Genomic DNA, 26410 nt, shown 5'->3' on the forward strand with positions numbered 1-26410 from the left:
TTAAAATGTAAAACCATAGCAATCTAAATTACCCATTAAATATTTTGACATTCTGCTTGACACAAGATGCTGCAAAAAAGCATTTTAATACCTATACTTTGTTCGACATCAATATGGAAGCGTAGACCTTTTATCTCTGTGCCTATATTCATTTTCAATATGGAATATTGCTGTAATACTGGTTGCATATTATACTAGTAGTAGTTGCTCTAGAGGAATAATTTAAAGGCTCAAATGTTCTCTCCTCTTCCACTCTGTCCTTTGCCGCCAAGTTGGATATGATTGAATGGCAGTAAAGGCTGATTTCTAAACCCTCATCAACTTCTATTGATCCTCTAGAGCACAGTCACCAGTGATGTCCATCCATACTGTATCCCGACCAGTCATGTGAGTCGGAGACGAGTCAACTTTTAGACTGCACTCTCTCAAATGTCTGCTGTTTTTCCATGCAGTGTGTCCCGAGAGGCCAGTAGGGTACACTGAGAATACACCTGCAGAGCTAAATTGTGCTAGAACTTTGGTTCCCAAATCTTGCTTAGGCGCAAGGCAGTAAGAAGGGGAGTTTTTGCGGTGTCCATCTTTCTTGCTTTTCAGAGAAACATCAGATGGCTAGCTTTAGAGAATAAATGTATGCTCCATGTATGTTTAAAGAATTCATTTTTTTATGTCGAAGATTTATGTACTCAATGAAATCTCCCTGGGATATTTTTTATGCATTTATACAGCTTTCGAACGGAATTCCAATTGAGAGCTGGTTCATGGACAAAAACGACAAGGAGCTTCTGAAATTGATCCCCTTCCTGGAAAAGCTGGTAGAACTGGTGAGGTTTGCTGACACTTTTTAATGCCTCAATTGTAACTGGAAATGGCATGCTTTCATTCTCTGAGGAGAAGGGGGCTTAAGCTGCATGCTGTTTTGGAACTATATTTGATTGGGCTTCCCTTTTTGCAATCAGTTATTTGCGGGTTATCCTGATTAATTTGTTTGCAATCTGGTTTATTTACATTCCCAGCATCAGTAATTTGAGGTGGATGGAAACTAATTTTGTGAGGGCAGAGGATTATCCATCATGTCCCTCACATGCCCCCTGATTCATGCTGTCTTTGTATTTTCTACATATAGTGTTCTCTTGAGCTCCCCATTTATATTTTCTCCAAACCAGTGAGGACTTGAGCATGTCATAATTGTAACTTGTGCTGACTCGTCAGCTTAATCATCAATGTAATTAGTTTAATCTTTTTCTTAAATGTCTGTGTTTTGGGGGTGGGGTTAAGTTATGCAGTATCTTTATACATGTTTGTTATTGTGTTTGTGATCCTCTGGACTTTGTGTTTTTTCCCAGCTTAAGAGAACACATGGAGTGACGAGCAGTTTTCTGCATCCCTCTCCCAGAGAACCAGTTCTGATAATAAACCAGCCTACTCTTCTTCACTTTTGCCCTCCATTTCTAAACTTTCTCAGGTGACTGTAAATGCTTGAGAACAGCACCAGATAAAAGATCACATTAGACCCTATTTTATGGCAAACATGCTGCCTGCTTGCATCCCTAAGGGGAAAATAAGTTTTTACATTGCTACGCAATTTGCTGAAATCACACCCTGTTTAAAAGGGGAGGGGGTGAGGCTCAGGGGGGATCCTGTGACCCAGTCTGTAAATCTGGTGGATGTAACTTTCTCTGTACCTGTGCCAAGTTGTATTGTTTCTTTACAATCTTAGTATTTTGTCTGCAGTTAGTGCGGTTTATCCGGTCATTGGAATCCTACTAAAGCTTCCATTGACTTCCTGTGTGGTTTGGCGGAGTTTTTGCTGCTTTCTTTGGTTTTTAAGCTATACATTGAAAAACGGTCAGACCTTTTGATGACATTGACTGTAGAGCATGAACTCCTACCTAAGATTGTCCTTGTTGACCTCAACAAAAGGGACTGCTTCACCCATGTAATACAATTTACAACCATATCAGTCAGCAAGTGTGCCTTCTGGTTAAATTCCTTTAAAGCAACATGCTGATAGCATGTGTTATATCTAGTTTGACTCAAGTGCCAAATTGACCTTAAAATCATAATTCTGCTATTATGGCCTTCATTTTGATCAAATCAGTCAACATCACCAGGTGGATGCCTGCATGACTTACCTTGTGGCAATTTTGGTCTACCGAAGCAGACTTTGAGAATCATTTGCTACGCAAGTGACGTCGTCCATTTATCTGGCAAACCTGCAGAAACTTTGCCCTCAAGCCAGGCTTCTCACTCGTCTTTGTGCTACCCAGACGGATTCGAAAACCTATGAGCTTTTCGCCTCTTGTGACATGAAATTTCTTTTATGAAATCATAACTTTCTCTGTAGCAGTGAACTGCAAGCCTTTTGCATACGAGAACCTTTCATACTATTTCACAGGAACAGTGCAGTCCTGAACGTATCCCATCTGTGTTCCCAACGCATTGGTGGAGCTTCATGTAGAAGATTGTCCTTTCAATATTTTGTCATGGTATGCGTATGATAGTTACAGTTAGGGTGACTGTTCGCCGCAGTCCGTAGACTCTCCCACCTGCTGATTCCCTCCTCCCAAAAATACATTCATGAGCTTCTTTTTCCAAGTGAACTGGCGAAGGGAAAGAGTGGGGTGCTTTTTGTATGCCCTTCACATGATTGTTGGCATGCTAAGCTCAAGTAAAATGCTTTGGAAGCAGTTTCTAGGACCACAGTTAGGCGATAGTGTCCACAAAGGTAAAAATGGGAGGAGTTTAACGACTCCGAGTCCCCCTAAAAGAAATTGTATTCTACTCAAACTAGAAAAAACTATTTTGAATTATTTTTACCTGAGCAAGGTTCTTAGTAATGTGGGACATATAAGTCTCACTGCACACGGGCACGTTTTCATAATTGGGCAGGGAGAGCTTTTGCCACTTTATTCTTTTAACCACCAATGATAAACCTGCAAAAGCATCCCCACTGGTTGATATAGTTTACATGGGTTTCCATTTAGGCAATTTGGCTGCTTCATGTTCATATCAAATTTTCATGGACTGGTCTTTCCAATTTCGGTGCCACAACATTACCCAACAAGAATGTGCTTTTGGTTCAATTTTCAGGTCCAGGTAAGCAAGCCTTTGTGTACCACATTGTTAATCCTTCCATGCCCCCAACAGGATAGAGAGCAAATAGAAGTACATTTTTCAAATGCTACAGTGTAATGTAGAGCTGATGGTTTTGGTGGCAGTGAGAATTTATTATATTCTTCTACTCTTCCTTTCGGATTTCCAGGTAAAGAAAGCAAAAACATGGGCAAATGGCAAGAAGGTTTATGCCATTAGTGCCATTACTAACCTAATGGCAAATTTCAGTTTTCTACTTTAGGTAAGGTTGATGCTTATAGAATGGGCAGTTATATGAGGTATCTCTTTTCAGAGGGTGGGCAGTAGTCTTTTTGATGCGTATCTTCCAGTCATAAAAGTTGCCCATGCAGAGTCTTAACACTGTTTTACTTACCATATGAATATTTTAAATCTGAGTCTTAGAAGATTATGGATCTCCCTTTTTCATCTACCACCCCCTTCAGATCAGACTGATGGAGAGATTTACCAAATTATGGCCAGATCTGATGCCTATATAGCACTAGATCCAAAAAGATAGATCCATTAAAACCTTCAGGCAAGTGTAAAAAGGCTGAATTAATTTTTTTTTTTTTATTTCAGATTAAAAATCCTTGAAAAAACACAATGAAAATGATAAAAGCGCATTCTAATCCCAACATTGGACTAAGCAAAAAATCAACCAGCCAAGAATTCAACTTGTAAAAGATTCCGCGAATTGGCTTAAAAAGATCACTTAAATAGCGAGAGTGTACAGATACATTGTACAAAGCATCCAAGAATTCAGCTTGTTGGCGATTCGACGAGTCACCCTAAAAAATATCACATAAGTAGAAAAACTGCAGATACATTGTGCAAAACAGCCAAAGTATAAAATACATTTGACAGTGTAATGGTAATATTAGCAATAAAAAATGCTTCCTAAATAAAAACGTGTATAAGAGACAATTCCCAACAGGTATCAGTTCAAATGATGTATGCAATCTGCATTACAAGAAACAAGGAGACTCGTGCAGTTTAAGAGCTTGTAATTCACTAGTTCTTAAGGGGTATTTCACATAGAATTAAAGATATGCAGCACTATACAGAGGGAATCATGTGACAACCCGAAAGCACTTGGTGAATAGTGATGTATACAACTTGGTGAAAAGTGATGGTGCAAGTGCTGAACGTGAACAGCGTGAAACGGCGCAAAGTGACAAAGATATATACAGTGTAGGCTCAACAGGAATTTGTTTTGGTCACTATAATCACAAATTAAACATGAAATGAATTGGAGCAGTTCCGTGAACTCAGCGGCCATCAACGCCGTCGACATTACAGCGCAACTCAATGGCGCATTTTACACTTGGCTCCTGAAAAATGTTTAATTTATGATTATAGTGACCAAAATAAATTCCTGTTGAGCCTACACTGTATATATCTTTGTCACTTTGCGCCGTTTCACGCTGTTCACGTTCAGCACTTGCACCATCACTTTTCACCAAGTTGTATATATCACTATTCACCAAGTGCTTTCGGGTTGTCACATGATTCCCTCTGTATAGTGCTGCATATCTTTAATTCTATGTGAAATACCCCTTAAGAACTAGTGAATTACAAGCTCTTAAACTGCACGAGTCTCCTTGTTTCTTGTTCTTGTAATGCAGATTGCATACATCATTTGAACTGTCTTGAACTGATACCTGTTGGGAATTGTCTCTTATACACATTCTATACCCATCCCGACGTGGTATATGGGTTTAACTCCTGTTATTTCTCCTAAATAAAAACAGCAGGAAAAGGCACAAAACTTTACGTATATGCAGTAAGAATGGCAAAGATAATTCACATCAAAAGTTAAGTGCCATCAGTGCAATAAAATACAAAATAAAATTAAAAGTCGAATTCGAAGTACCGATAACACGAAAAAAGGTGATTGGCAGAACATACAACCTATGCAGAGTATGAAAATGTGGCATCGCTTATGGAGATCATTTAGTCTATCAGTTTATCCTGTCTCCAGTATTCGTCAAAATGTCTAAGCAAGGTTAAATTTAGACCGTGGACTTAAACAAATAACCTTCGTAATCCAGAAGGGCATTAAGTGCATCCTGGAGGCTTTTGAATAAAGACTCAACAGCCTCTATACAGTAGCTGAGATCCCAGCCGTAGGGTTTGTACTTCATCATTTCAGAAGCTCAATATTTGGCCAGAAATGTACCGGAGGATCTTTTTCTTTGTCCACCAACATTTGGACAGTGGTATGATCTGGTTATGTACCTAGAAAGAAGCAGTGAAAGCCCTCATGATCATGGCCTCTATTCTGCATGGTGTTGCATCGAGTGAATTTTGTCCCATGTCCCTTAAGGTAGTGTTTCTGGAGCTGTTCCATAAAGGCAGGAAAGGGGTTTCCTTTATGGGAGTACTTGCATTAGAAGTGGCATATTTTCCTCAAGGAGAAGTCTTTTGACTCTGGGTCAGTGGAGGCAGATAAAGCTGTGTCATGAATGGCTTGATGGTCTGTGTCGCAGAGTAGCTAGAAACTGACTAAAATGATTAGAACTGAAGTCGCTCAGTACTCCTCAACATGTTATCTGGATAACTAAATGGATGCCTTTCTGCAACATGAAGAAGAAATACCCATACAATGTGATTCTCCGTTCAGGACAGGATAGCCTATCCAGCTGAACACCATTGTTAAAGAATACACAAGCGTGCTGGAACTCAAAGTAGTTCTTCTGTGTTTAAAGGATGACTAAGCAAAAGTCTGTGTTGAATGTGTCCAACCCTGCAGCCATAATTTCTTACACAGGAAACCAGTCCCGAACAAGATTACAGCCCCTTTCCAGGAAAGGTGTACTCTGAAAAACGAATTGCTCCTGTGGCGATTCAACTTTCAGGAGAAAAGAGTAACAGTGGACATCATCTTTAAAGCATTGAGTTTTTGAGTGGCCTGGCAGTTTGCTACACAAGAGACACAATGCCCTAACTGTTTCCAAACCAAAGTATATGGGGGATGCACTCTCTCGTTTGTTAGGACCCTACTGTAAACCTGTCCTTCAATCCACAAGGTAACCCGGATTAAGTAAAATCTGCTGCAAAAGGATTAATTTCCTCAATCTGCTGGCAGTAAATCTGGACTTTTTGAATCAATGGACTGACCAAATTGGAGGCTGCCACGTAGGAAGGGACAGCAGGATAAGATATTCCATCGCATTTTGTTAAGTAAGGCAGTCTGGCACCTGAAACCCTACAGTACCTTTTAAACTGCATACCTTCGTTGGTGTTTTAATCACTATGATCAAGCTGTAAGATTCAGGATTTTCTGTTTGAGAATATTACCTGATTTTATATAGGAATATTAGACGTACTGACCCCTCTTAGTCCTTGTGAATATTGTCTGAGATTCGCTATAGATCATGCAATCTGTATTGTTTACTTTGCCTTTCGGCGCACTAGCTGAGCAATGTTTAATGATGTTTAATTAGCTGCTTAATCTATGTTTTTCAAAGACCTAAGGCGATAAAGATAATTCTGTCTATCGCATTTGCTTCCATAGAAGCAGGCTCACGTCTGTCAAAATAGACAATAGCTAGATCAGTATTTCTATCAATTTGTTTACTGAAATGCTAAACAGTGGATCTGTTGGATAACATTCACAGTTAGCAGGTCTTCTTGCTGCCACATGAAAATGGGGCATATTTGCTCTTAATAGTGCATAATTTGCATACTAAAGCTAACTTTGTATGGGTAAGCAAACCTTATGAACAGATTAGATAAATTAATGAACATTGTCTTCCTTGATGGATTTTCAGCTTGGTATTACATTCCAGTTGTTGTTGCATGACGGAGATCCTATGATGGAGGAAAATATCTATCATATTCGCCAATAGCCTGTTCCCCTAAACTTCCCCAAGTAGCCATGGTTTGTGGGACTTTCAGACAGATCTGAGAAACTCTTTGCTTGTTCAGGGCACCTGTAGGTGCTTTTGGGCTGTGGTCCTGAAAGGGCGCAACACTCAATTCCGTGTGCAACAAAGAAGTCATAGGGCACTTACAGTAGTTGCAATATGTGTAACTAGTATCCACTCAGAATTATGCATGTACCATCCCAACAAGATACTGGTCATCAGGGTCGTCAATATGCCTCCCAACACAAAGATGAGAAGCATAAACTGTTCTCTACTGTTGACAATCACTGGATCTGCTACTTGCTGCTGTGACACTACAGCCTTTCAGGATATTCAGTAGGGCAGATTTTTGACCGCTCTAATATTCAGAAAGGGTTCACTTAAGCTCATTTTCTTAAGAATGGTTAGGGTTGCTAGATATGTTTGAAGCCTCACATTTTTAGCCTCTGATTTGTAGGGGCTCTCTGAGACTTTTCTTTAGCATTTGCTAAAATCCCAACTATGGGAAGTTGTCAAGAGGAATATGCAGATCTTTCATTGTTCCTCATGCTTCACCTGAGATCAGAATCTTGTCCCCTCAATGGCAAGTTACGTAGTTAAAGCTTCTCCAATCATTGGTACAGGTGAAAACGCTTTTTCTTAGCTTCGGTCTACAGCATTAGTCTCAGAATAGCCCACCACTCAAGGGGGCGGGGCTTGCCAGCTCAGCAAGATGGCCGCGGACTAGCAGAGCTCTGCAACGCCATTGCACTATCTTTTAAAATCCTGGCAGACACTTGAGGTCGACCGCATATAGGATCGGAGTTCCTGTGGAGTCGATCTGTACTGCTTTGAGTGGAAAACTCGGTGAAACGCCTGAGTTATTCCCGCCACCTGCTAAGAGCCCAGGGCCTGCCTGCGGATGTCGACGCGGGCTGTTGACCTGCCAAGTGGAGCCCCGGAGGAAAGGAAGGAGCCTGATCGCCGGGCGGTCGTGCTAGTGTGGAGGCTCAGACCTGGTGAGCGAGCTCTGCGAGTGGCCCAGACAACCCGGCGAATACCCTTCCTGATCGGTGATCTCCCTGGAGGACCTGAATAAGGGTGTGGTGCAGCTGAAGGCCGCGGTTCTGCAGCTGAGGCCGTAACGACAGTGAGTGACGCAGCTGCCGGGGAGCACCGGGTATCCTGTCGTGCAAGCTGTGATCTAATTGCCAGCCTACAGTGTCTGTGAGCAGCGAGGGCCTCAGTAATTATCCCATAAGTGTCTCTCACCAGTTCCCACGGTCCGTATCTGCAGCGCAGCGGGGCTTCTCTGCAACATCACGGGGTAGAGCCCCCTGCTCAGTCGCCTAGTGTGCCTCACTGCACTGGCTATTGGCTTGGTCTACCTGTGGAGCAAGATTCTGGGCGACCCTGTGGAATTGCAGTGAGTTGAAGAGTACGGGGTGAGCTAAGGTGCATTGCCTTGACAAGAAGCCTGCAGTGCTTGCAGAGAGATAGTTGCTGAAGCGGGCCATCATACACCCAGCACTTGGACAAAATCCCTAGTAATGGTCCGAACTGAAAACCCCAGGGGGCTGGAGAGCCAGATCATCTGCGGCAATATGCCACAGTAAGCTGCCGCGGAGGAGCGTAGCGAGGCGCTGCCTACTTAGGCCTTCTCGTCGGCCTACTACTACCTACTTTTCGGCGCAACAATCTTCCTAGGAGAGTTGATAGGAGGGAAGGTACCAGGTCAGAAGGAGTTTCTTGGGATCCTAAAGTGGCTGGGAGCTGCGTAGTGCTCTACCTGCGACAGTCTGGCGGCGATGGGGAAGACAAAGTTCAGTCCAAGCTTCCATTCGAGCAACGTAAACCCAGAGGTCGGAATCGCGGTGACTTAATCCCCTCCTGATCAAGGTGAACTGGGCGAGGACAACTCTGCGGATTTTTGCCAATTCCTGAATACGATACAATCTAGTCTCAGCGCTATAGATGGGAAGATTGACTTGCTGGTTTACCGGGTCGAGCGGATGTCTTAACCCCTTGATAAGCACACCGAGAGATTAGACATGACAGAGCGGAGGGTAACCGAGGTGGAGGTGCCCCATATGTAGATGGATGCAACACAGAAGCAGATCGGTAAGGCCCTGACGCGATTGCAGGACAAAGCTGAAGACCTTGAAGCGAGGTCTAGAAGGAGCAGAGTCTACATCGACTGGGACTATGGAACTCTTCGTCGAAACCCTGCTGGTAACACTCCTGGGTTTCTACACCTTTTCCGTCATATTTGTTATCGATTATCGCCAGGTTTCTGAACTATAGAGACAGGGATGCTGCACTGAAACGGGCCAGAGATTTGGGAACATTGCAGCATGAGGGTTCCACAATCTCCCTGTTCCCCGATTTTACACCTAAAGTTCAGGAGGCACGAAGACTGTTTGCCCCATTAAAGGGAGTGTTCTGCGCTCAAGAAGTGGTATACGCCATGCTATACCCTGCGATCTCTAGAGTGCACTAGATCAGTTATAATGTCTTGTTCAGAAATCATTGTTTTACTGCTGTCTTCTTTTAGCCTCCTATGCCACCAAACGTATGTCAAACGTTAACATTGTTTAGAGAGTGGAACCAGGTTGAAAAGCCTTAGGAAAGGGGTAGTAATGTCAAGCGGGACACAGGAGAGCAGAATCATGGCAGATAGTGGTGGAGAGCAGTGCAGATTCCTTTCAACAAAAAGGAACTAACCAGGTGAAGAGACCCAGGTAGACAAAAGTGGAATGAAAGTTACATTTAATAAAACTAATGATGTGGAAGATGCAACAAATAGTATAAGTGGCATAGTTGAGATTGAAGTGCGCAAAAAAGTGATGGATGGAATGCTTGAAATAATCTCAGCCACTGGTAATACTCTGGGCCACATCTCAGTCCATCGTTATTTTGCACACAATGCCATGCAAGTTTGACCCAGCCATCAGCAAATCAATTAAGCCCTCATCCAATAGGAACAGTCCAGCCCGAGCTACCCACCACGGTCCTCCCTTAACTGGACTACAAGTAACCTAAGATCTGTCCTGTGTGCTTTGTGCCACTAGAATCAAGTTATAACTTGAATCAGTTTTTTGAATACTTCATAGTTGAGACATAAGTGCTTAATAATGTTCACTCGAAGAGTGTCACTGCATGTTGTTGGACTTGAGGTTCCAAGATGAAGAGGTAGTACCCATTGATAGTGATGCACACTGACTTCACCACTACGCTCCACGATCAGGAAGCTACAGCTTAAGTTGGCATTCTTTAATTTCATGAAGCATAGGGGCAAGCACACATGCATTTCAGACACATTGCTCATAAAATGTAATAACGTTGCCTTATGTATAGATGCAGGTTCCATTTCTCGAGCGGGCAATCTTGGCTTGCTTTGGAGGTTCCTGTAAACGTACTCCCAAAAAAACTCTGTTCTGAGGGACCCTTACTAGGTCGCACAGTCTTACGTAGTCCGTCATACTGCTGGCCCCTGCCTAGCCTTTCCTGGTCTTGCCAGCACCTTACAACTCATTTAGGTGACAGCTATTTAGCTTCCTTTGTGGTAAGGCGTCCTAACTATGGCAGAGGGGAATATCCTCATCCCTTTTTACTGACTGATTTCTAAAGTGTTAGCCTTTGCACACCTGTGCCTCTTCTCTGGAGACCTGGTTGTTCTGATTGTCAGGCAGTCCACCAGCTCAATTGCTCTATTAGCGGTAAGTATGCTCCGTCGTGAACGAGAATCCTTACTGCCAATATAATTGTCCGTCCACCGAATGTGTATGTGGGCAGACCGCAGTTTGTTAACGATGGAGACAACTCCCTGCCATAGCCCAACTTCTTCGACGGCCTGACTAAATGCGATTGGAAAAATGGCTAAATGTCTGCCCACCCAATTTATGTAGGTAGATATACAGCCGTTGTTTTTTTACTGCCTTTGACAACCAGGAAAACTCTGGCGTCAAGGCAGTAAAAATCTAAAATGCCCCCTCGCCATGGGAGATAAATCGCATGGTAAAGGCGGCATTGTTTTTTTCTTTTTTTCCTTTTTAAATGTCAAAAACCCACTTTGCTGTTTTGTCTTTGAAAATAAAAAAAGTTTGAAACTTTACCGTAGGGCTCTGTCATGTTTGACAGAGCTGTACAGGAAAACTCCAATACATTCACAGGAACCACTGTGACAGTAGTTTCTGTGAATGATAGAAATGTTTGTCGGGCTGATGTGCATTTCTAAATTTGGCGGGCAGCTTCTCCTTCAGGGCAATGGAGTAGTTTGCTCTGTTGCCTTGATGGAGTACAATCCATCTGCCAAATATTAAATTGGCCCCCAAGTCTAAATACAAGTGGCAGAGTTTTTGCCCTTGGCCCTACCCACAATGTCTTGTTGTTTTTGCATTACATGATACTAAATAGGTGGACACTTGAAGAATATATGAATGATTGAATGATGGGAATCTTATATCGTGCAACTTAGCCCAAAGGCATCAAGGCGCCTAAGCAGGTCCAATAATATGTGGTGACCAAAGAGGTATTCTACAAATAGGCTTCAGAAAAAAGCCAAGTTTGCGAAACAGAGCAATCGAAGGTTGCCCCAAGAGTTCGGGAGGAAGAGAATTCCATAGCCTGGGTACAACCGAGGGGAAGGATCTGCCTCCCCATTTGGCTCTCACAAACTTGGGAACCTCAAGAAGATTTTTATTAGATGAGCAAAAGTGTCGACAGGGAGAGTAGGGGTGAATAAGTGATTTAAGACCCACAACACCCATGCCATGAAGGGCCCCACAGGCAAGACAAAGAATTTTAAGAGATCCTGGACTGAATGGGAAGCCAGTGTAGGCTTCTGCGGGCTGCCGTGGCCGAGGCGAGTCTAGGAAGATTTAAAACCATCTTTGCCGCCACATTCTGGACCATCTGGAGCTGATGGATGAGGCTCTTATTAATGCCCACATAAAGGGCATTACAGTAGTTCAGCCTTGAGGAGAGTAATGCCACAGTGGCCAGCTTGCGGGCATCAGGGTAAAGATAGTGAGCAATCTTTCTGAGAACCCTGATGATACCGCAGCAGTTGGAGACAGTCCTACTGACCTGACGTTCAAAGGAGAGCAGTATCCACAAAAACTCCTACGTTTTTAGCAAGCTGACGGGGAAGAGGGCAGTCCAGAGAGAGGCAGGCCACTAATATTTCGACCAGATATCCTGGCTGCCCCTGCAAATCAGCACGTCCGTTTTCTCCCAGTTAAGTTTCAGGAAGTTCTGTACCATCAACTGAGAAACTGCCTCCATACAGTTCCTGAAGTTCAAAGCAGAATCCTTCACAGGGCGTAAGGGAGGCAATTATTTGAGTGTCATCGGCGTATGACAGTACTTCCAACCCGAAAGATCTAACTACCCTGGCAAGTGGGGCCACATAGATATTAAATAGTGTAGGGCTCAATGAAGAGCCTTGGGGGACCCCACAATTCACAGGTTTAGGGGCAGAAAGAAACTGGTCCAACTTCACTCTCTGCTCCCTTTCCTATAGAAAGGAAGCCAGGAAGGCTCAGTGCAAGATCTCCGACCCTTATGTCCCTGAGGCGGGTGACCAGAATAGATGGAGACAGTGTAAAACGCCGCCGTCATGTCCAGCAGGACCAGGAGGGTGGTGTAGCCCTTATCAACCTGGCAGCGGATATTAACAACTGCCAGAAGGGCGGTCTCAGTACTATGAGATCTCCTAAAGCCATGCTGGGAGAGGTCCAGAAGAGCAGAGTCCCCTAGGATGGAGCTAAGGTGCCGATTTAGATGAGATTCCAGCATCTTTGCAGTGGCAGGGAGAAGTGATATGGGGCGGAGGTTTTTCAAAGCCCCTGGATCTAAGGTAGACTTTTTAAGAAGGGGTTTAACAACCGCCATTTTCCATAAAGAGAGGAACACTCACTCCGAGATCGCCCGATTCATGACATTCATGAGGAGAGGGATAAGCACATCCCGACAGGCCTTCAGAACTTTAAGCGGCCATGGATCTAAAGGAAAGCCCGATTTGGTGTTATCCAAGAGCTGTGTCATCAGTTCAGGCGTGAGAAGGGGAAAGGACAGGAAACTCGGGGAGTGTCCATCGGGCAAGCTTCGATCTCTGGCGGAAGCACAGTCAATAGGGGAGGGCAAGCCCAGATTCAGGGATTCAAGAGAGCTGTAGATCTCAGCGATCTTTGAGTGGAAAAAGGCCAAGATGTTATCACACAGCTCCTGAGAATCAGCTATTGGATCAACTATCTGGGGAGAAGATAAGTAGTCTATGATTTTAAAAATGTCTGGGGGAGTTAAGAGAAGCAGTGATCTTGGAGAAATAGGCCCTCTTCTCCTCCACAATAGACAGTTTATAATCCCTCAGAGTTTGTTGATCCCTCTCCAAGGGATCCAGCCGGGCCCTCCAGAGCCTCTCCTGTTTCCTACATCCTTGTCTCAACAGCCTGTCTATCCGAGAACCAAGGGGCCGACGGACTCTTTATCGCAGAGTAGGCGCGACTTCGGCGCCTGTCCGCTTAGCGCGGAAGAAGTCATGAGGGCTAAATAGGGCGGCGCCTGGGGGAGAGGCTAGCGCGTGACCCTGGGTCTCCAATCGTCGAGAGACCAACAATCGGTGCCGGCACCCTCCACAACAAACGGGAAAACCCGTGGTGGAACGGGGCCCTGGCAGAAGGATAACGAGTGCAGTAAGCCTGAAGACAAAGTGAGTGCAAAGTACAAATAGTATTTTTAAAATAGATCACATAAAACAAAAGTTAAAATCAGCGAAATAAAGTGCAGAGTAAAATGCCTCAGCAGCACATTGCAATATCACGAACCTCTCTATATGGGATAACCGTCCAGACTGCAGGAACTGGCCACAGAAATCATTTTGTGTATCTAGATGAACTCAATCTAGAACGGACTGGCTTGTTGCACGTGCTCTCTCCAGTGAGAAGTCCTATTGTTAAGGGTAACCCACATTTTTAATTGGGAGCTTTATTTCCCCCTCTATTCTCTCATACTTTGGTTGAAGTAGACTAGTCAGAGTGCCCACCTGTTTGCGAAACTCGTTTTTTCAAAGCAGTTTTCATTCCTGCCACTAGGTATCAGTACACCTAGATGTGGAGAATAAGAGCAAAAGCGTTGTAAATAGGAGTAGCATTAGTCATAAAAATAATTTTATGCAAAGCCAACATAGCTGGGTTGTTTTGGTGTTCTAGTGCCAATTTCTTTAGAAGCGTGCTTTCAGTTTGAGACTTTTGCACATATTAAGATTTCAGCTTTTTTAGGTACTCTGGTTTTGCAGCGTGAATCCTTTTCTGGATTCACATGCTGTGCAGTATTGCACCATCTTGTGGTTGGTTCCGGAATTGTCTTTTTTTTTTTCCCTCTATTTTGGTCGCTGTCGACCACCATTTGGTGCCAGGTACGTCCCCTGTGTGACGTCAGACGGTATCCTGTAGGTCGACGTGCGTGGTAGCAATCTTCAGATTCTTTTTTTCCGCTGTTGGGTCTGGAAGCAAGAAGAGAAGCTCCAAAGAAAGTTTGTTTTTTTCCCGAAAAAACTTTTAAAGAAGTTTATCTAAGGATCATCGAAGTATATTCCATCAACCAACATCGTAGGTGAAGGCAGGAGCAGAGTGCTCCGGGCCACAAATGGCGAGGTAGGGGTTGTGGAGACTACCCCTTTTAAATTCTCCCCCAAGTGCCACCCCAAATACACACAACCCGACCCATATGCCGTGTGCAACCTTTGCCTGCCCGAAGATCATCCGGACAAGGACTGTGAGGGCAACGCAGCTTTCCTGCCGAAAACGCTCCAGACACACCAAGGACAGGCCCACTACACCACAATGTCGAAGTCAACGAAGAAACCTTCTATGAGGGACATGGGTTTCTCTAGCGACGAAGAAGAGCAGGGAGCGCCAGAAAAGTCGACACACCAAGGATAGGACGTCGAGATTCTAGAGAAGGCCGCTGAAAAGATCAGCGCCGAAAAGGAGTGTGTGGAAAAAGAAGACTGAGAAGGTAAGACACATAATGATCCATCGGAACAGAAGGGCCATGAACATAAGACTCCCAAGGCAGCCCCGACGCCAAGCAAAAAGGCGATCGAGGGTCAGCCGCGATCAAAAGAACCCCATGGAACTCATCCAAAGATTACCGAAGAGAGAGAATCACCAAAGGCACTGAAACCAAGGGTCGAAAACAAACCCACAAACAACACCGCCGAACACTAATGTCTACATCGGGAAGTAAAGAAAGTCCTCTGCCTCAGACGCCGAGAGGGGCCCTCTGCGTCGAAAGGAAATGGAGAAGACTCTAGGAGGAGATGGCTACGCTCATACAAAAGAAAAAGGAATTAGACGCCTCACTAAAGGATTTACGAATCCCTAAGACACAGGCGGCTGAAACCAAGAACGTTGATGCTGAAGAGGCTGAAGACGCTGAGGGGAAGGAAGAAGGTAGCTGAACCAACACTGGAACCTCGAGTTAAAGATCCAGAGGAACGTGGAGACGTACCACAGGAAGAGTAAAACTCAGAAACCTTCAAGGATACATGGAACGACGTTGACACCGAGAGTCCAGATAAAGAAGTCTGCTGCTATCCTTCGAAAGCGTTACCTCCAGATGACATTGCTTTCTATAATGACATAGTAAAACAGGCAGGAAACCAATTTCGTAGAAAAAGGTGACACATGCTTCCTACTGGAAACCCTGGCACCTGCAACAAAGGGGAAATAATATCGACCTAGGTTGCCTAGTATCGTGGATCAAGGCAAAGAAGGCTTTAAAGAACCAGCATCAAACAAAGGAGTAACTCCCAGAGTGGAGAAAAAATATAAGCCCTCTTCAAGGTACCTAAAGTACATACAAGGAAGTACTACACCTGACTCCATCATTGTCGCCACAGCCAGGAGGAGAGCAAATGCAGTCTCCAACACCGGGCCTCCACCACATAAAGAAAGTAAGAGGATGGCTATGGTGGGGAGAAGGATGGGAAAAGAAGCTGCAACACAGTGGCGCATTGACAACTCAAATGCCCTGTTAAATAGATATGGCCAGCAGAGGGACGAAATAGAAGAGTTGCCGAACAAACTCCAGTGGAGGACAAAAAGAGGGCAAAATGTATTGTCCAAGAAGGGAAAAATGTGGCTAACACCTACCTAAAACCAGCCCTATATGCAGCAGATACTGCAAGCAGGCAAATGTGCACAGGAACAATCCCCAGAAGGCATACCTGGCTCAGATTTTCTGGCTTTAAACAAGAAGTTCAGGCATCAATTATCAACAGACCATTTAACAGAGAAGCCCTGTTTGGCAAGGTAGTGGATGAATCCCTTCAGCAAATTAAAAAAGACAATGAAACAGCAAGGGCAAAGGGGGCATACAGCAAAGAGAATCTTTTGAAAGAGGAGGCTTCTCTAATAGAAAATCTAATAGAAAAACCACAGGTAGAGGCAGCTTTGGTCAAGGACAGCAGATGCCACAACAATCTCGGGGACAGAACCCAAACTAACAGATGGGTCAACAGCCTAGCTACCAAGGGTGGCAACAACACCAGAAGAAGCCCTTTCAAAGGAAGAGGGATGGCAGAGGAAGAGGCCAATCCTCTAGAGGAAGAGGAAACGGTTCTAACTGACTCTTATCCCGGGAAAAGACCCACACAAGACACCAGTGGGGGGGAGAATATCCTTTTCCCACAAAGAATGGAAACGGATCACAACAGACAATTGGATATTACATTTGGTACAATACGGATATTGCGTAGAGCTCACAAAAACACCACCTGATAATCCACCGAAAACAAGAATATTAAACCGATCAGAACAAACACTGCTAAACGCAGAAATCCAAGAACCATACATAAAGCAGGCAATAGAGCAGGGACCAACACGAGTGGTACTAAGGAAAGTACTCCCATACTTCCTAGTACCCAAACAGGACCAAACTCTAAGGCCAATCATGGACTTGAGATTCACACCAACACAACCCTTCAAAATGTGTACCCTTCAAGAAATAATCCCATAGATTCAAAAGGGGGACTACTTGGCAACAATAGACCTCAGACGCCTACTTGCATATCCCTATGAACAAAAGGCACAGAAAGTACCTAAGATTCCTGCACAACAAAACACACTACCAATTCAGGGTACTCCCGTTTGGCATAAAATCGGCTCTGCTGGTGTTCACCAAGTGTCTAGCTGCAGTGGCGGCACACCTAAGAGAGAAAATCCACGTCTACCCATACTTGGGCGACTGACTGATAAGGGGATGTGCAAACCAAACCTGTCACAATTGTAATAAAAAAACAGTTCAAATGCTACAAATCCTGGGTTTCTCAATAAACCACAAGAAATCTTCTACAACACCAGAAAGAGAAAAAACCTTCCTGGGAGCAAGATGGAATACAGCAAACACCAAGGCTTACCCCACACAAGCCGGGATACAAGCTATCCATCACGAACAGCCTTCTACCAGAGGGGGCAGTCTCTGACAGTGAGGAAAGTAATGAAACTAATGGGCATGATGGCATCCTGTATCCCACTTATCCCTTTACGCTTGCCTACACATGCGCCCATTCCAGGAATGGCTCACCAACAGCTGGTCACAAGCCACAGGAAGTTGGGACGTTCTAGTGATGTAAACGTTCAATCTTTAACTGGCTTAATAAGAGTCTTTGTCAGGCGGCGGTTGCTCTAAGACTTCGAGCAACCGCCGCCTGACAAAGACTCTTATTCGGATTTACCAGCGCTTGCATCGGAAGATTGATTCCCATGCCTGACTAGACCATCTAGCCATTTAGCCCGTTAAGGATTGAACGTTGACAGTCCACCCAACACACAAGTGCTCATCTGTCCTGATGAAGACCCTGTTATGAGGCAACCAGGAACCCTCTTTCCGCTGGGGTCGAAACGTAGACCGTCTTATCAAACCTCCACATGCTCATGGATCAAAATGTATTAACTGAGGATGTACCTATGAGCAATGTATATAAGAACTGACTGACCTCCTACAGGCTGGAAAGGCCAATTTGTATATAGTGTGTATTGTATCTGTCACAAACACCTTTACCCTGTCCCTCACTCGTCAACTCACTACCACTGCCCTATTCTCCCCCTTTTTTTGCTTCCTACACCTATGAGCACTACCAATAAGCAATGCATATTGACCCATTATTGCTTTGACTGACAATTGCATTTTATGCTGGTGTTATATTGAAAATTAAATCTTTGCTCTTGAACTGATTTTTTATTTATGGTGATCTGTTTCCTTGTGTTCTGTTTGCACTTTGATGAATATTTGATTGTTTTGAACTACTCCGACCACCTGTGTAAACGTACTGTACCTTTGACCTAGGCCGGGTAGTTTTTACTTGGGCATAACCCCGTAAAAACTCAACTCTTGGCAAGCACATCTCAACCAGCTGAAAGTTCATGGTCAATGGAGCGAGCAGGACTCCACGAAGCACGTACATTTTTGGGAGATAAACAGGTTTTCTGGCACTCTAGGCTTTCCAGGAACCTATTCAGGGAAAAACAGTCATAATACAATCAGACAATACAACTACAGTGTTCTACTTGAACTACCAAGGTGGAACAAGGTCATTTGCCCTGAGCAAACTTGCACAGGTAATCTGGCATTGGGCAATATCTCAAAAGATCCATCTACAGACAGTACATCTGCCAGGGGTAGACAACATCACAGCAGACCAACTGAGCAGACCAAACAGCTGCTCCCACGAATGGGAGTTGAAATCGACAACAGTACAGTATCTATTCAACATCTGGGGAACACAAGTATTGGACCTGTTTGCAACAATGAAGAACAAGAAAAGAGAATGCTTTGCCTTGATTTCCACACCACCTGTCAAAGGGTGTTTTCCCTAATTGGTCATAGACATTGGTTTACGCTTTTCCACCAATACCCCTGATACAAAAAGTGCTACGAAAACCAAAGGAGCCAGGAACAAACATCAAGGCAGAAAACGACCTGCTGACAATGCAACAAGGTCAGATTTTTCACCCGGAACCAGCAACGCTTCAACTAGCAGCCTGGCGCCTGAATACATGAAATTTGGGCAGCTTAATCTACCGCTAAGAACCATAGAAATTCTAAAAAGAGCAAGAAAATGCTATACAGCGAAATGGAAACGATATACCACATGGTGTACTGCTAGCAACAACACAAGTTCAATCAATACACAAAAAACAGTTATTACATATATTACCTCATGGACAGCAACATCAATTTTTCCAACTTTAAAGTGCGCCTTGCTACCATAGTGGCATACACAAGAGGAAAATCATGCAAAAGCTTTTTTACAAGACCAGTCATCAAATGGTTCTTAAAATGAGCAAAAACAATAGCGCCACCAAGAGCTGCTCCTGTACCAACACGGAGCTTAAATACAGTACTTTGTCAACTAATGACAAAACCCTTTGAGCCCATGAATGCAGCGGACATCAAACATATTACTCTCAAGACAGCCTTTCTCATTGCTATAACATCACAGCGTAGAGTAAGTGAACTGCAGGCATTACCGATACAAGATCCCTACTTACAGATCCACAAGGAAAAAGTAATCTTAAAGACTAACCCACAATGTTTGCCAAAAGTGGTATCACTTAAATCAAAATATTCTCCTGACAGTTTTCCAAAAACCCAAAACTAAGGCAGAGATAAGCCTCCATACCCTGTTTGTAAGGTGGGCTTTACTGTATTATTTGCAAAAAACAGAACAAATCAGAAAAACTGTTGTTTGTTGCTTATGCACATACCAACACAGGATCAGCTGTCACGAAAGGAACTATTGCAAATGGATAGTACAAGCTATCCAATTATGTTCTGGCAATGCCAAAAAGGAACTAACCATGGAACCAACAGTTTGCCCCACTATAAAGAAAGGAGCAACGTTTGCATTTATGGCAAATGTACCCATTGATTCCATTTGCGCAGCAGCAACATGGGCATCACCACACAACTTTACGAAGCATTATTGTGTGGACATACAAATGAATAAGGAAACTCAAATTAGACCGAGGGTTCTTCAACACCTGTTTGCAAGGTCTTTTTCACCACAGCCTCCCAAACAAGGGAGAAACCGCTACATAATCTGATGGACAGCCTGTGAATCCAGAAAAGGATTCCCGCTCAAAACGAAATCCTTACTTGCCAGTAGGAGTAGTTTTGCAGCTTGATGAATTTTTTGCACTCTCCTGCGACTCACCTAGCCTTCCCTATAAGGAAAACAAACAGGTGGGGAAGCAAAGAACTAAATCAGTAATTTTGTCAAAATCTCTTCAAGCTGCTAAACTACTCCTACTGATAAGTAACCATTTTGTTAGCGAAACCAATAGCTTCAACAGTAGCCCCCAGAGGTGGCTATTGAGGTGCACGGCAGCCATGTAGACGCCACTCGTATTTTTTGGAAACACTACTGACATTCCAAGCAAGCTGATGCTTGTGGCGTTTTATTCTTTTATCCTTTACTAGGACTTTGTTCTTTCCTATTAGACATACTGGCAGTAATGGAGCTGGGCTACTGAGCCGCTACTTTGCATAGAAAATCCGAAGCTCCTTCATATTACCACGGCCTTCCACTTTAGTGTCGGCTTCACATGCAACAACATCTTAGTAACCAGTGTGTAAAATATAACTGGGGGTGAGGTAGAGACAAAAACCTTGGAAGGAGATGTTTGAAAAAATATGTATTTTCTGATCTTGTTGATATCAATGTCACTACAGTCATGAAATTTAAATTGGTAATGAACGTTTCTTGCTCGTTTTATTATTCTTACTTTCTGACCATTTTGTGAAGCTTGTGACCCAAATACATGTATGTGGGCCTGATTACTACTCACCCCTTCTACCCGTCCCAATGAAAGTCCACTCATGAATATTCTCTGTGGTCTGCTCATGATGTCAAATATATTGTAAACTGAGTTAACTCCCCTTATGTTTTTTTTCTTTCTTTACAGAATGAGGATGTGCGGCCTCATATCAGAGACAGATTTCGCTTGCATGACTTGCTACCCCAGGAATAAACATCAGGCCTTGTCAGATTGCTGGAGGGGTTTAGGGAAGACGATGCCAGACTGTGCTGAACTTTGTAAAACACAGCGAGAATCCCATTCCCATTACTGTTGAAATTTTTGCATTTTTGTACCCCTTCTTAGCTTTTCTTATATTTGGTGCCCAACCATAATCAAGACATGCAGAGATAAACTTGCCGATCTGTCGCCCATTCCTTACCGTGGGATCGGGTCTTGAAACCGAGAAGTCTTCAGAACTGGCATGTGTGCAGCTCCGAGGAGGACATCTGTGAAAGCACGGGGATGCTCCTCGCTGCTGCCGAAGTGTGGCCTGCTCTGATGCAGGCCTCCCATGACATAGCAGGGTGGAAACGGACTTTCTCTCCCCTCTGCTTGGTGCTCCCGAGTGGGTTTTTAAGCCACTTTTCTGTTACCTTTTAGAGTCCGATTTCAACAGGAATGGCCAGTAAACGTTGTTTTTAATTTTCCTGTTCAGGTTTATAGCCTTTTTACATTTTTGACCTGTATTAGGATAGGATTTCGTTATGCATTCCTTTAGTCGAGACGCTTGATAGATTATTCTGGACCTAGCCAAATTTTATTAGGATTTTTTTATCATATAATTGAATGGCCATTTTTTTCCTGCTTTGTCTGCCTGCAAATTGTATATTTGTTTAAAAAAATTCTAGGTTTAGTCCATGTAAGTTCCATTTAGAAAAAAGCTGCATTTATATTTTGTACCTGTAATCTACTGTTGTCAAAACCTTTAAAAGAAATCAAATCAAGAAACCGGGTATATACAAGACCTTTAAGATCTGACAGATCTGTCCCCGGTCTCTATGAACCTAATAGATGAATTGCTTCTAAACTGGTCCTGCACATATTCTTCTGCAGGTGACTGTCTACTGGTCACCACCGAAGCAGCTTTATGCATTTCGTTGCCCTCTTGCCTTTTCTTCCGAAAGGCAGTATTCAACATCTCGGAGCCAATATTTAAAAGGTGGGGAGGGTAAGTGTTTTTAAAAATAAAAAAAAACATTGGTTTTTTTTGCACTGGATGGGTGGAAGCAGCTCCTGTGCCACATTTGCCGTTATATCATTAATTGGGTAGCTGTGGCCTGTCTGCCTATACAGTGACTCACTCGCGTGTTAAACTGTGCAGTCTGCTATTTGGCTGTCATCAATATTTTCCTAAAGCTTCTGGAAAAGTGTGCTACAAGCCTAGTGCAAAAGCAGTCGTTCTAAGAGGTTGGCACTTTTTATAACTATAATCTTCCCCCTTTGAGAGGGGGAGGGGGGGGGGTGGGGTTGGGGTGGGAATACTTTTTTTGAAGGGCGAAATTTCTAAACGTTGGCGGTCTGCTCTGCCTCTTGACCATGACTGCGCTGAGACACAACACAGGCTATTTGTCAGTTATCTTGCAAAAGTATGTTTAAAGAAAGGCACTTTTTTTCTAAAGAGGTTTGATATTTTGTAAGCTTGTTAAGAAAGTACAGTATTGGGTTTAAAAGGTGGACAAACGAGAGGATGAGTTAATTTTTCTTAAATGTATAGTACATGTTCACTTGTACACCTATTGTATAAATCCACACAGCTTCATTTTAAAAGGAGCCCTTACAATATGGAGAAATCTTTTTAGGAAAAATTAATTTTTTGTAATTTTTTTGATTTAAAAGGAAAAAAGCACGAGTTATTGTCAACTTTTCTCAGTGTATTAATGAAGATTTTAACTATTCATCCGGTTGAGTGTTTTCTTATGCTATGTGTTGTGTGTGTGTAGCACATAGAAGCTAAGTGTTTTTAAAAAAAAGGAAAAAGGCAGCACCCAGTCCCTCAAACAAAAGGACAGTTCTAGCATGAAGAGCAAGTCTATTTTGTGTGAAATCCTTGTTCTAAAGAGACAGTTATAACGGTCATCATGGCAGATTTTCTTCAGAAAAACTGAAAGTGTTTGCAATATGGATATCTGATTTTGTATTTAAAGGGTGATTTGCTGGAAGGAGAAGCTACAGATGGATTTCTTTTAATGCAGATCCTTCAAGAATGTATTTATCTTTAGGGTATCTGGGCATATTCTCACTGTCTTCTATCAAAATAAACTGTACATAATGTTATCTTTTTATATATGCTTTTGCGCTAACGTTTAGTTTCTGACCCCATTTACTGCCATTTGTTTCCCTGGTTTTATGATAATGCCATTAGTCTTAAACATTTCTTGTTTTTAACATATGATCTATTGAACCATTGTTGTATCTGTTAATGTCACTGTTTTCACTGTTGCAGCTCTTTGAGCTTTCCAGCGATGTAGGTGTTTTATGTGAACATTGGGTACTTGGCATTGCCAAATATTTATATTATCACTGCATCCATAGACCGGGTATATCCTCTCCTGCCTTGCTGTAACGTTTCTCTCACACGTATTGTTCACCTTCACATAAGTTCCACCCAAGAAGTGCAAGTGCTCGTTCATGGGACCCTAAAACATGTTGCTATGTCTACAGATTTCAAGTAACCAGAGCAAGTGTGAACCTGCTTTATTCTTGCACTATGGTGACCTAATGATCTTTTTCTATGGTTTAGCAGGGTGAGTGACTGTTAGGATGGAGGTTTGAGCATGTCTTAGCAGAAATATTATTTGAAATTGTGAAGATTGGTTACATCTTGGCCTTCGCCAGATAGAGCCCTTTTCTTCCAAACGTCATGTTGCAGGTTTGCTCTGCAGTTCTTTTGCATGGCTTCTCTGTGCACTCTTCTTTTTGGCTTTTCTATTGTCTCAAAAGCACTTAGAGCTTTATCTGGTTCATACAAGAATACATTTTATGTGTCTGTTACTTTAACAAAAGCAGTGGGTGAGCTTCACCCTGTTTCCTCTTATCAACCTTTCAGTTTTTGTTGAGAATTGACTAATAATGGTCACCCTTCCTGTTACCAAGGCTCTTCCTTCTAAAGGTGCCGTCGGTTTTTTGAGCTTCAAGCCCGTCTTGATATCTGGAAGACTGAAATAAGCATTTTTTCATGTCAATATTCTAAATGTTGCACTCTGGACATGGTCCCTTTATCAGAGTTTCACATGTTATTCAGACAAAGGATTGTTTGGGGGTGTTGACTACCTCCCCATACTTTAGTGAATACTTGCTAATTGCAAGAGTATGGAGGAAAGGACATTGTGTGAGGGAATCCGTTCTTCCCCTAACAATGGAACACTAGAGCATCAGTTAGATAAGTACTTGATATAATAACCAGTGGATACTTCATCCAGTTCAAACCTGACAAATACTGACATGGGGAAGGAATATCAAACTGCTGCATGCCCAGCTTCTCATAATAAGGTGCTGTTATTGCTGACAAATTGAGCAGACTCGGCACTATTGTACCAAAGGAGTTTTAGGGAAACATGATTCTTAACCACATCGATGCTCGATGAGTTCCAGCCCTGTGCTGGAATATGCAAAAACCCATTATTCATGACGAGCTGGGCTCGTCATGAGCGTGCTGGGAGGCTACTGCATGACGAGCCCAGCTCGTCATGAGTGTGGAAGGGGTTAAAACCCCTTAACATGCTAATCAATACTGTGCATTTAAGATGACCGCCCTCCAGGATGCCTCCCATTGCCCAAAGAAGGAAGCCATGTTTATCATAAATCTGTACGTCTCATGTAGATGGGCATTGTCAATGGGCTGCCTGAGCAGCTACTAAAGGAACAGCTATTATTTTCCGATCTGTAGTTGCAGAGAGATAGGCAAGTACAGGGAATTGAGTGTATTCTCCCACTCCTTTTAATTCTGCACTTGCCAACACTAAAAGGGTTTCGGGAACTCTGCTCAATTTGTGACACTACACACATGATGGCCGATGGAGTAAAGCCAAAAGTAAGATTGCCAGTAACGGGGGCACAAACCAAGAAACCTAGAACCACCTACACCCAGTTTTTTTTAAATCTGTGTCCTACCTCTTTGGGGACATTTTTTTCTGCCTCCAGCATAGTACACCAGCATGTATTAATACAGAAACTCGATGGCATTAGAATTGAGTGTGCAGCACATGACGTACTAATTATTCTAAAGTAAAAACACCCTCGTATCTGGACACGTAGTCTATCTAGGCCAGTGCTTTTAAGCAGTGGACCTCTGGACCTGTGGATGCTACAAAACTATCTTAAGTTTAACTCCCCTAAGGCGGAAATTATTTATCGTTCTTGATTTAAATATCACCCTCCTCCAGCCACATCAACTAAAGTGAGATTTGTTTCCATAGCTGACACTTCCGTGTGCGATACAGGCCCCTTTCACATCCTGACTTTGTTAGTGGTCTTTTCATCTGATCTTGCTTCTGCTAGAAATCCAGTGTGCTGCCTAGAATCAGCCAGAAAATACATACGTTTTCACTTGGCTGCCACACACAGATACAGGAAGTGATCCAAAGATTCGAAGTAAAATGATTTTTTTTTTCTTTTTAAACCAAGTTCTTGCCCTAAGAGACGTGTTTTTAATTGTAAACTTATTGTGATGTTTAAAAGTCGTGTGTTGTACTAGCTTTTTCTAAACTTTAATAGAAAATAATTCTTAAGTCTAGTGTTTACTCTACTTTTCTTTTCGTGCAACAATTTGAAAGTTTTCCTGCGCACTTTAATTGGTTTTGCTCCCAGTGAGCGCTAGGGAGGCGCCACTATGCAAGCAACTGTAGAGGTGTTTTGGGCATGGGGTCCCATCCTAGATTTGTTTTTTAAACTTCCCACAAAACAGATTTAGGACGGAGTCACTTGGATGAAATTGTTTTCAAGAATGCTAGACTTTACAGCAGAGACTGCCGTACCCTATCCTATAATTATATGTATTTGTATGTATGTATTGCGACTTATATAGCGCACGTATCACCCGATAACCACTGAGCCACGCTTCTCCACATAGAGTTGTGTACTTCAGACTGGCAAGCACCACTTGTCCTTCAGGGTCGTTCGGCTGTTGGAACGAGGCTCAGTGAGGTTGGATAGGCACAGAAGGAAGGACGTTAGTTTGGTAGGAAACAGTGAGCACATGTCCCTTGAGGTCGTGTTTACCCTTCCTAACCTCCCGCTTTCTTCCTCTGTCCCACAAAGTGTTGTGCAAGACTCTAATCACACTTGACATGGCCCTCTGTTGAAAATACGCTATGCGCGTTCCGGACTGAAAGAGGCACAACGGGTCATCTGTTTACAGACTGTTTATACCGCTGCCAGTGTCACCATTGATATTTCAGATTGAAATGAACCATTACAGGTTCGTCACAGAAACGAATATTATAATTTTTTATGTAAGTGCATTTTAAAAAAACAATGTTGGGAGGGTCATTATTTTGTTGTGAAAATATTAGTTGGTAGTATCGATCATGTTTGGTTCAACTGTTTGTATTTGTATGTTGTGAAAGGTGATGTAAATAAACA

General features: G+C 43.1%; 1 protein-coding gene across 1 annotated transcript in view; it reads left to right on the forward strand.

The window, feature by feature from the left end:
* The window catches only part of CTDSPL2 (CTD small phosphatase like 2), a 384035-nt gene extending 360931 nt beyond the window's left edge, over nucleotides 1-23104 (forward strand). Inside the window, exons 12-13 of the mRNA XM_078682962.1 lie at nucleotides 726-821; nucleotides 20936-23104. Of these exons, the coding sequence (XP_078539088.1) occupies nucleotides 726-821; nucleotides 20936-21001 (162 nt within the window). The 3' untranslated portion in view covers nucleotides 21002-23104. The remainder of the gene's footprint in view (nucleotides 1-725; nucleotides 822-20935) is intronic.
* Nucleotides 23105-26410: the final 3306 nt, after the last annotated feature.

The sequence above is a fragment of the Lissotriton helveticus genome, chromosome 3_1 (assembly GCF_964261635.1).
Source record: "Lissotriton helveticus chromosome 3_1, aLisHel1.1, whole genome shotgun sequence".
Classification (NCBI taxonomy): domain Eukaryota; kingdom Metazoa; phylum Chordata; class Amphibia; order Caudata; family Salamandridae; genus Lissotriton; species Lissotriton helveticus.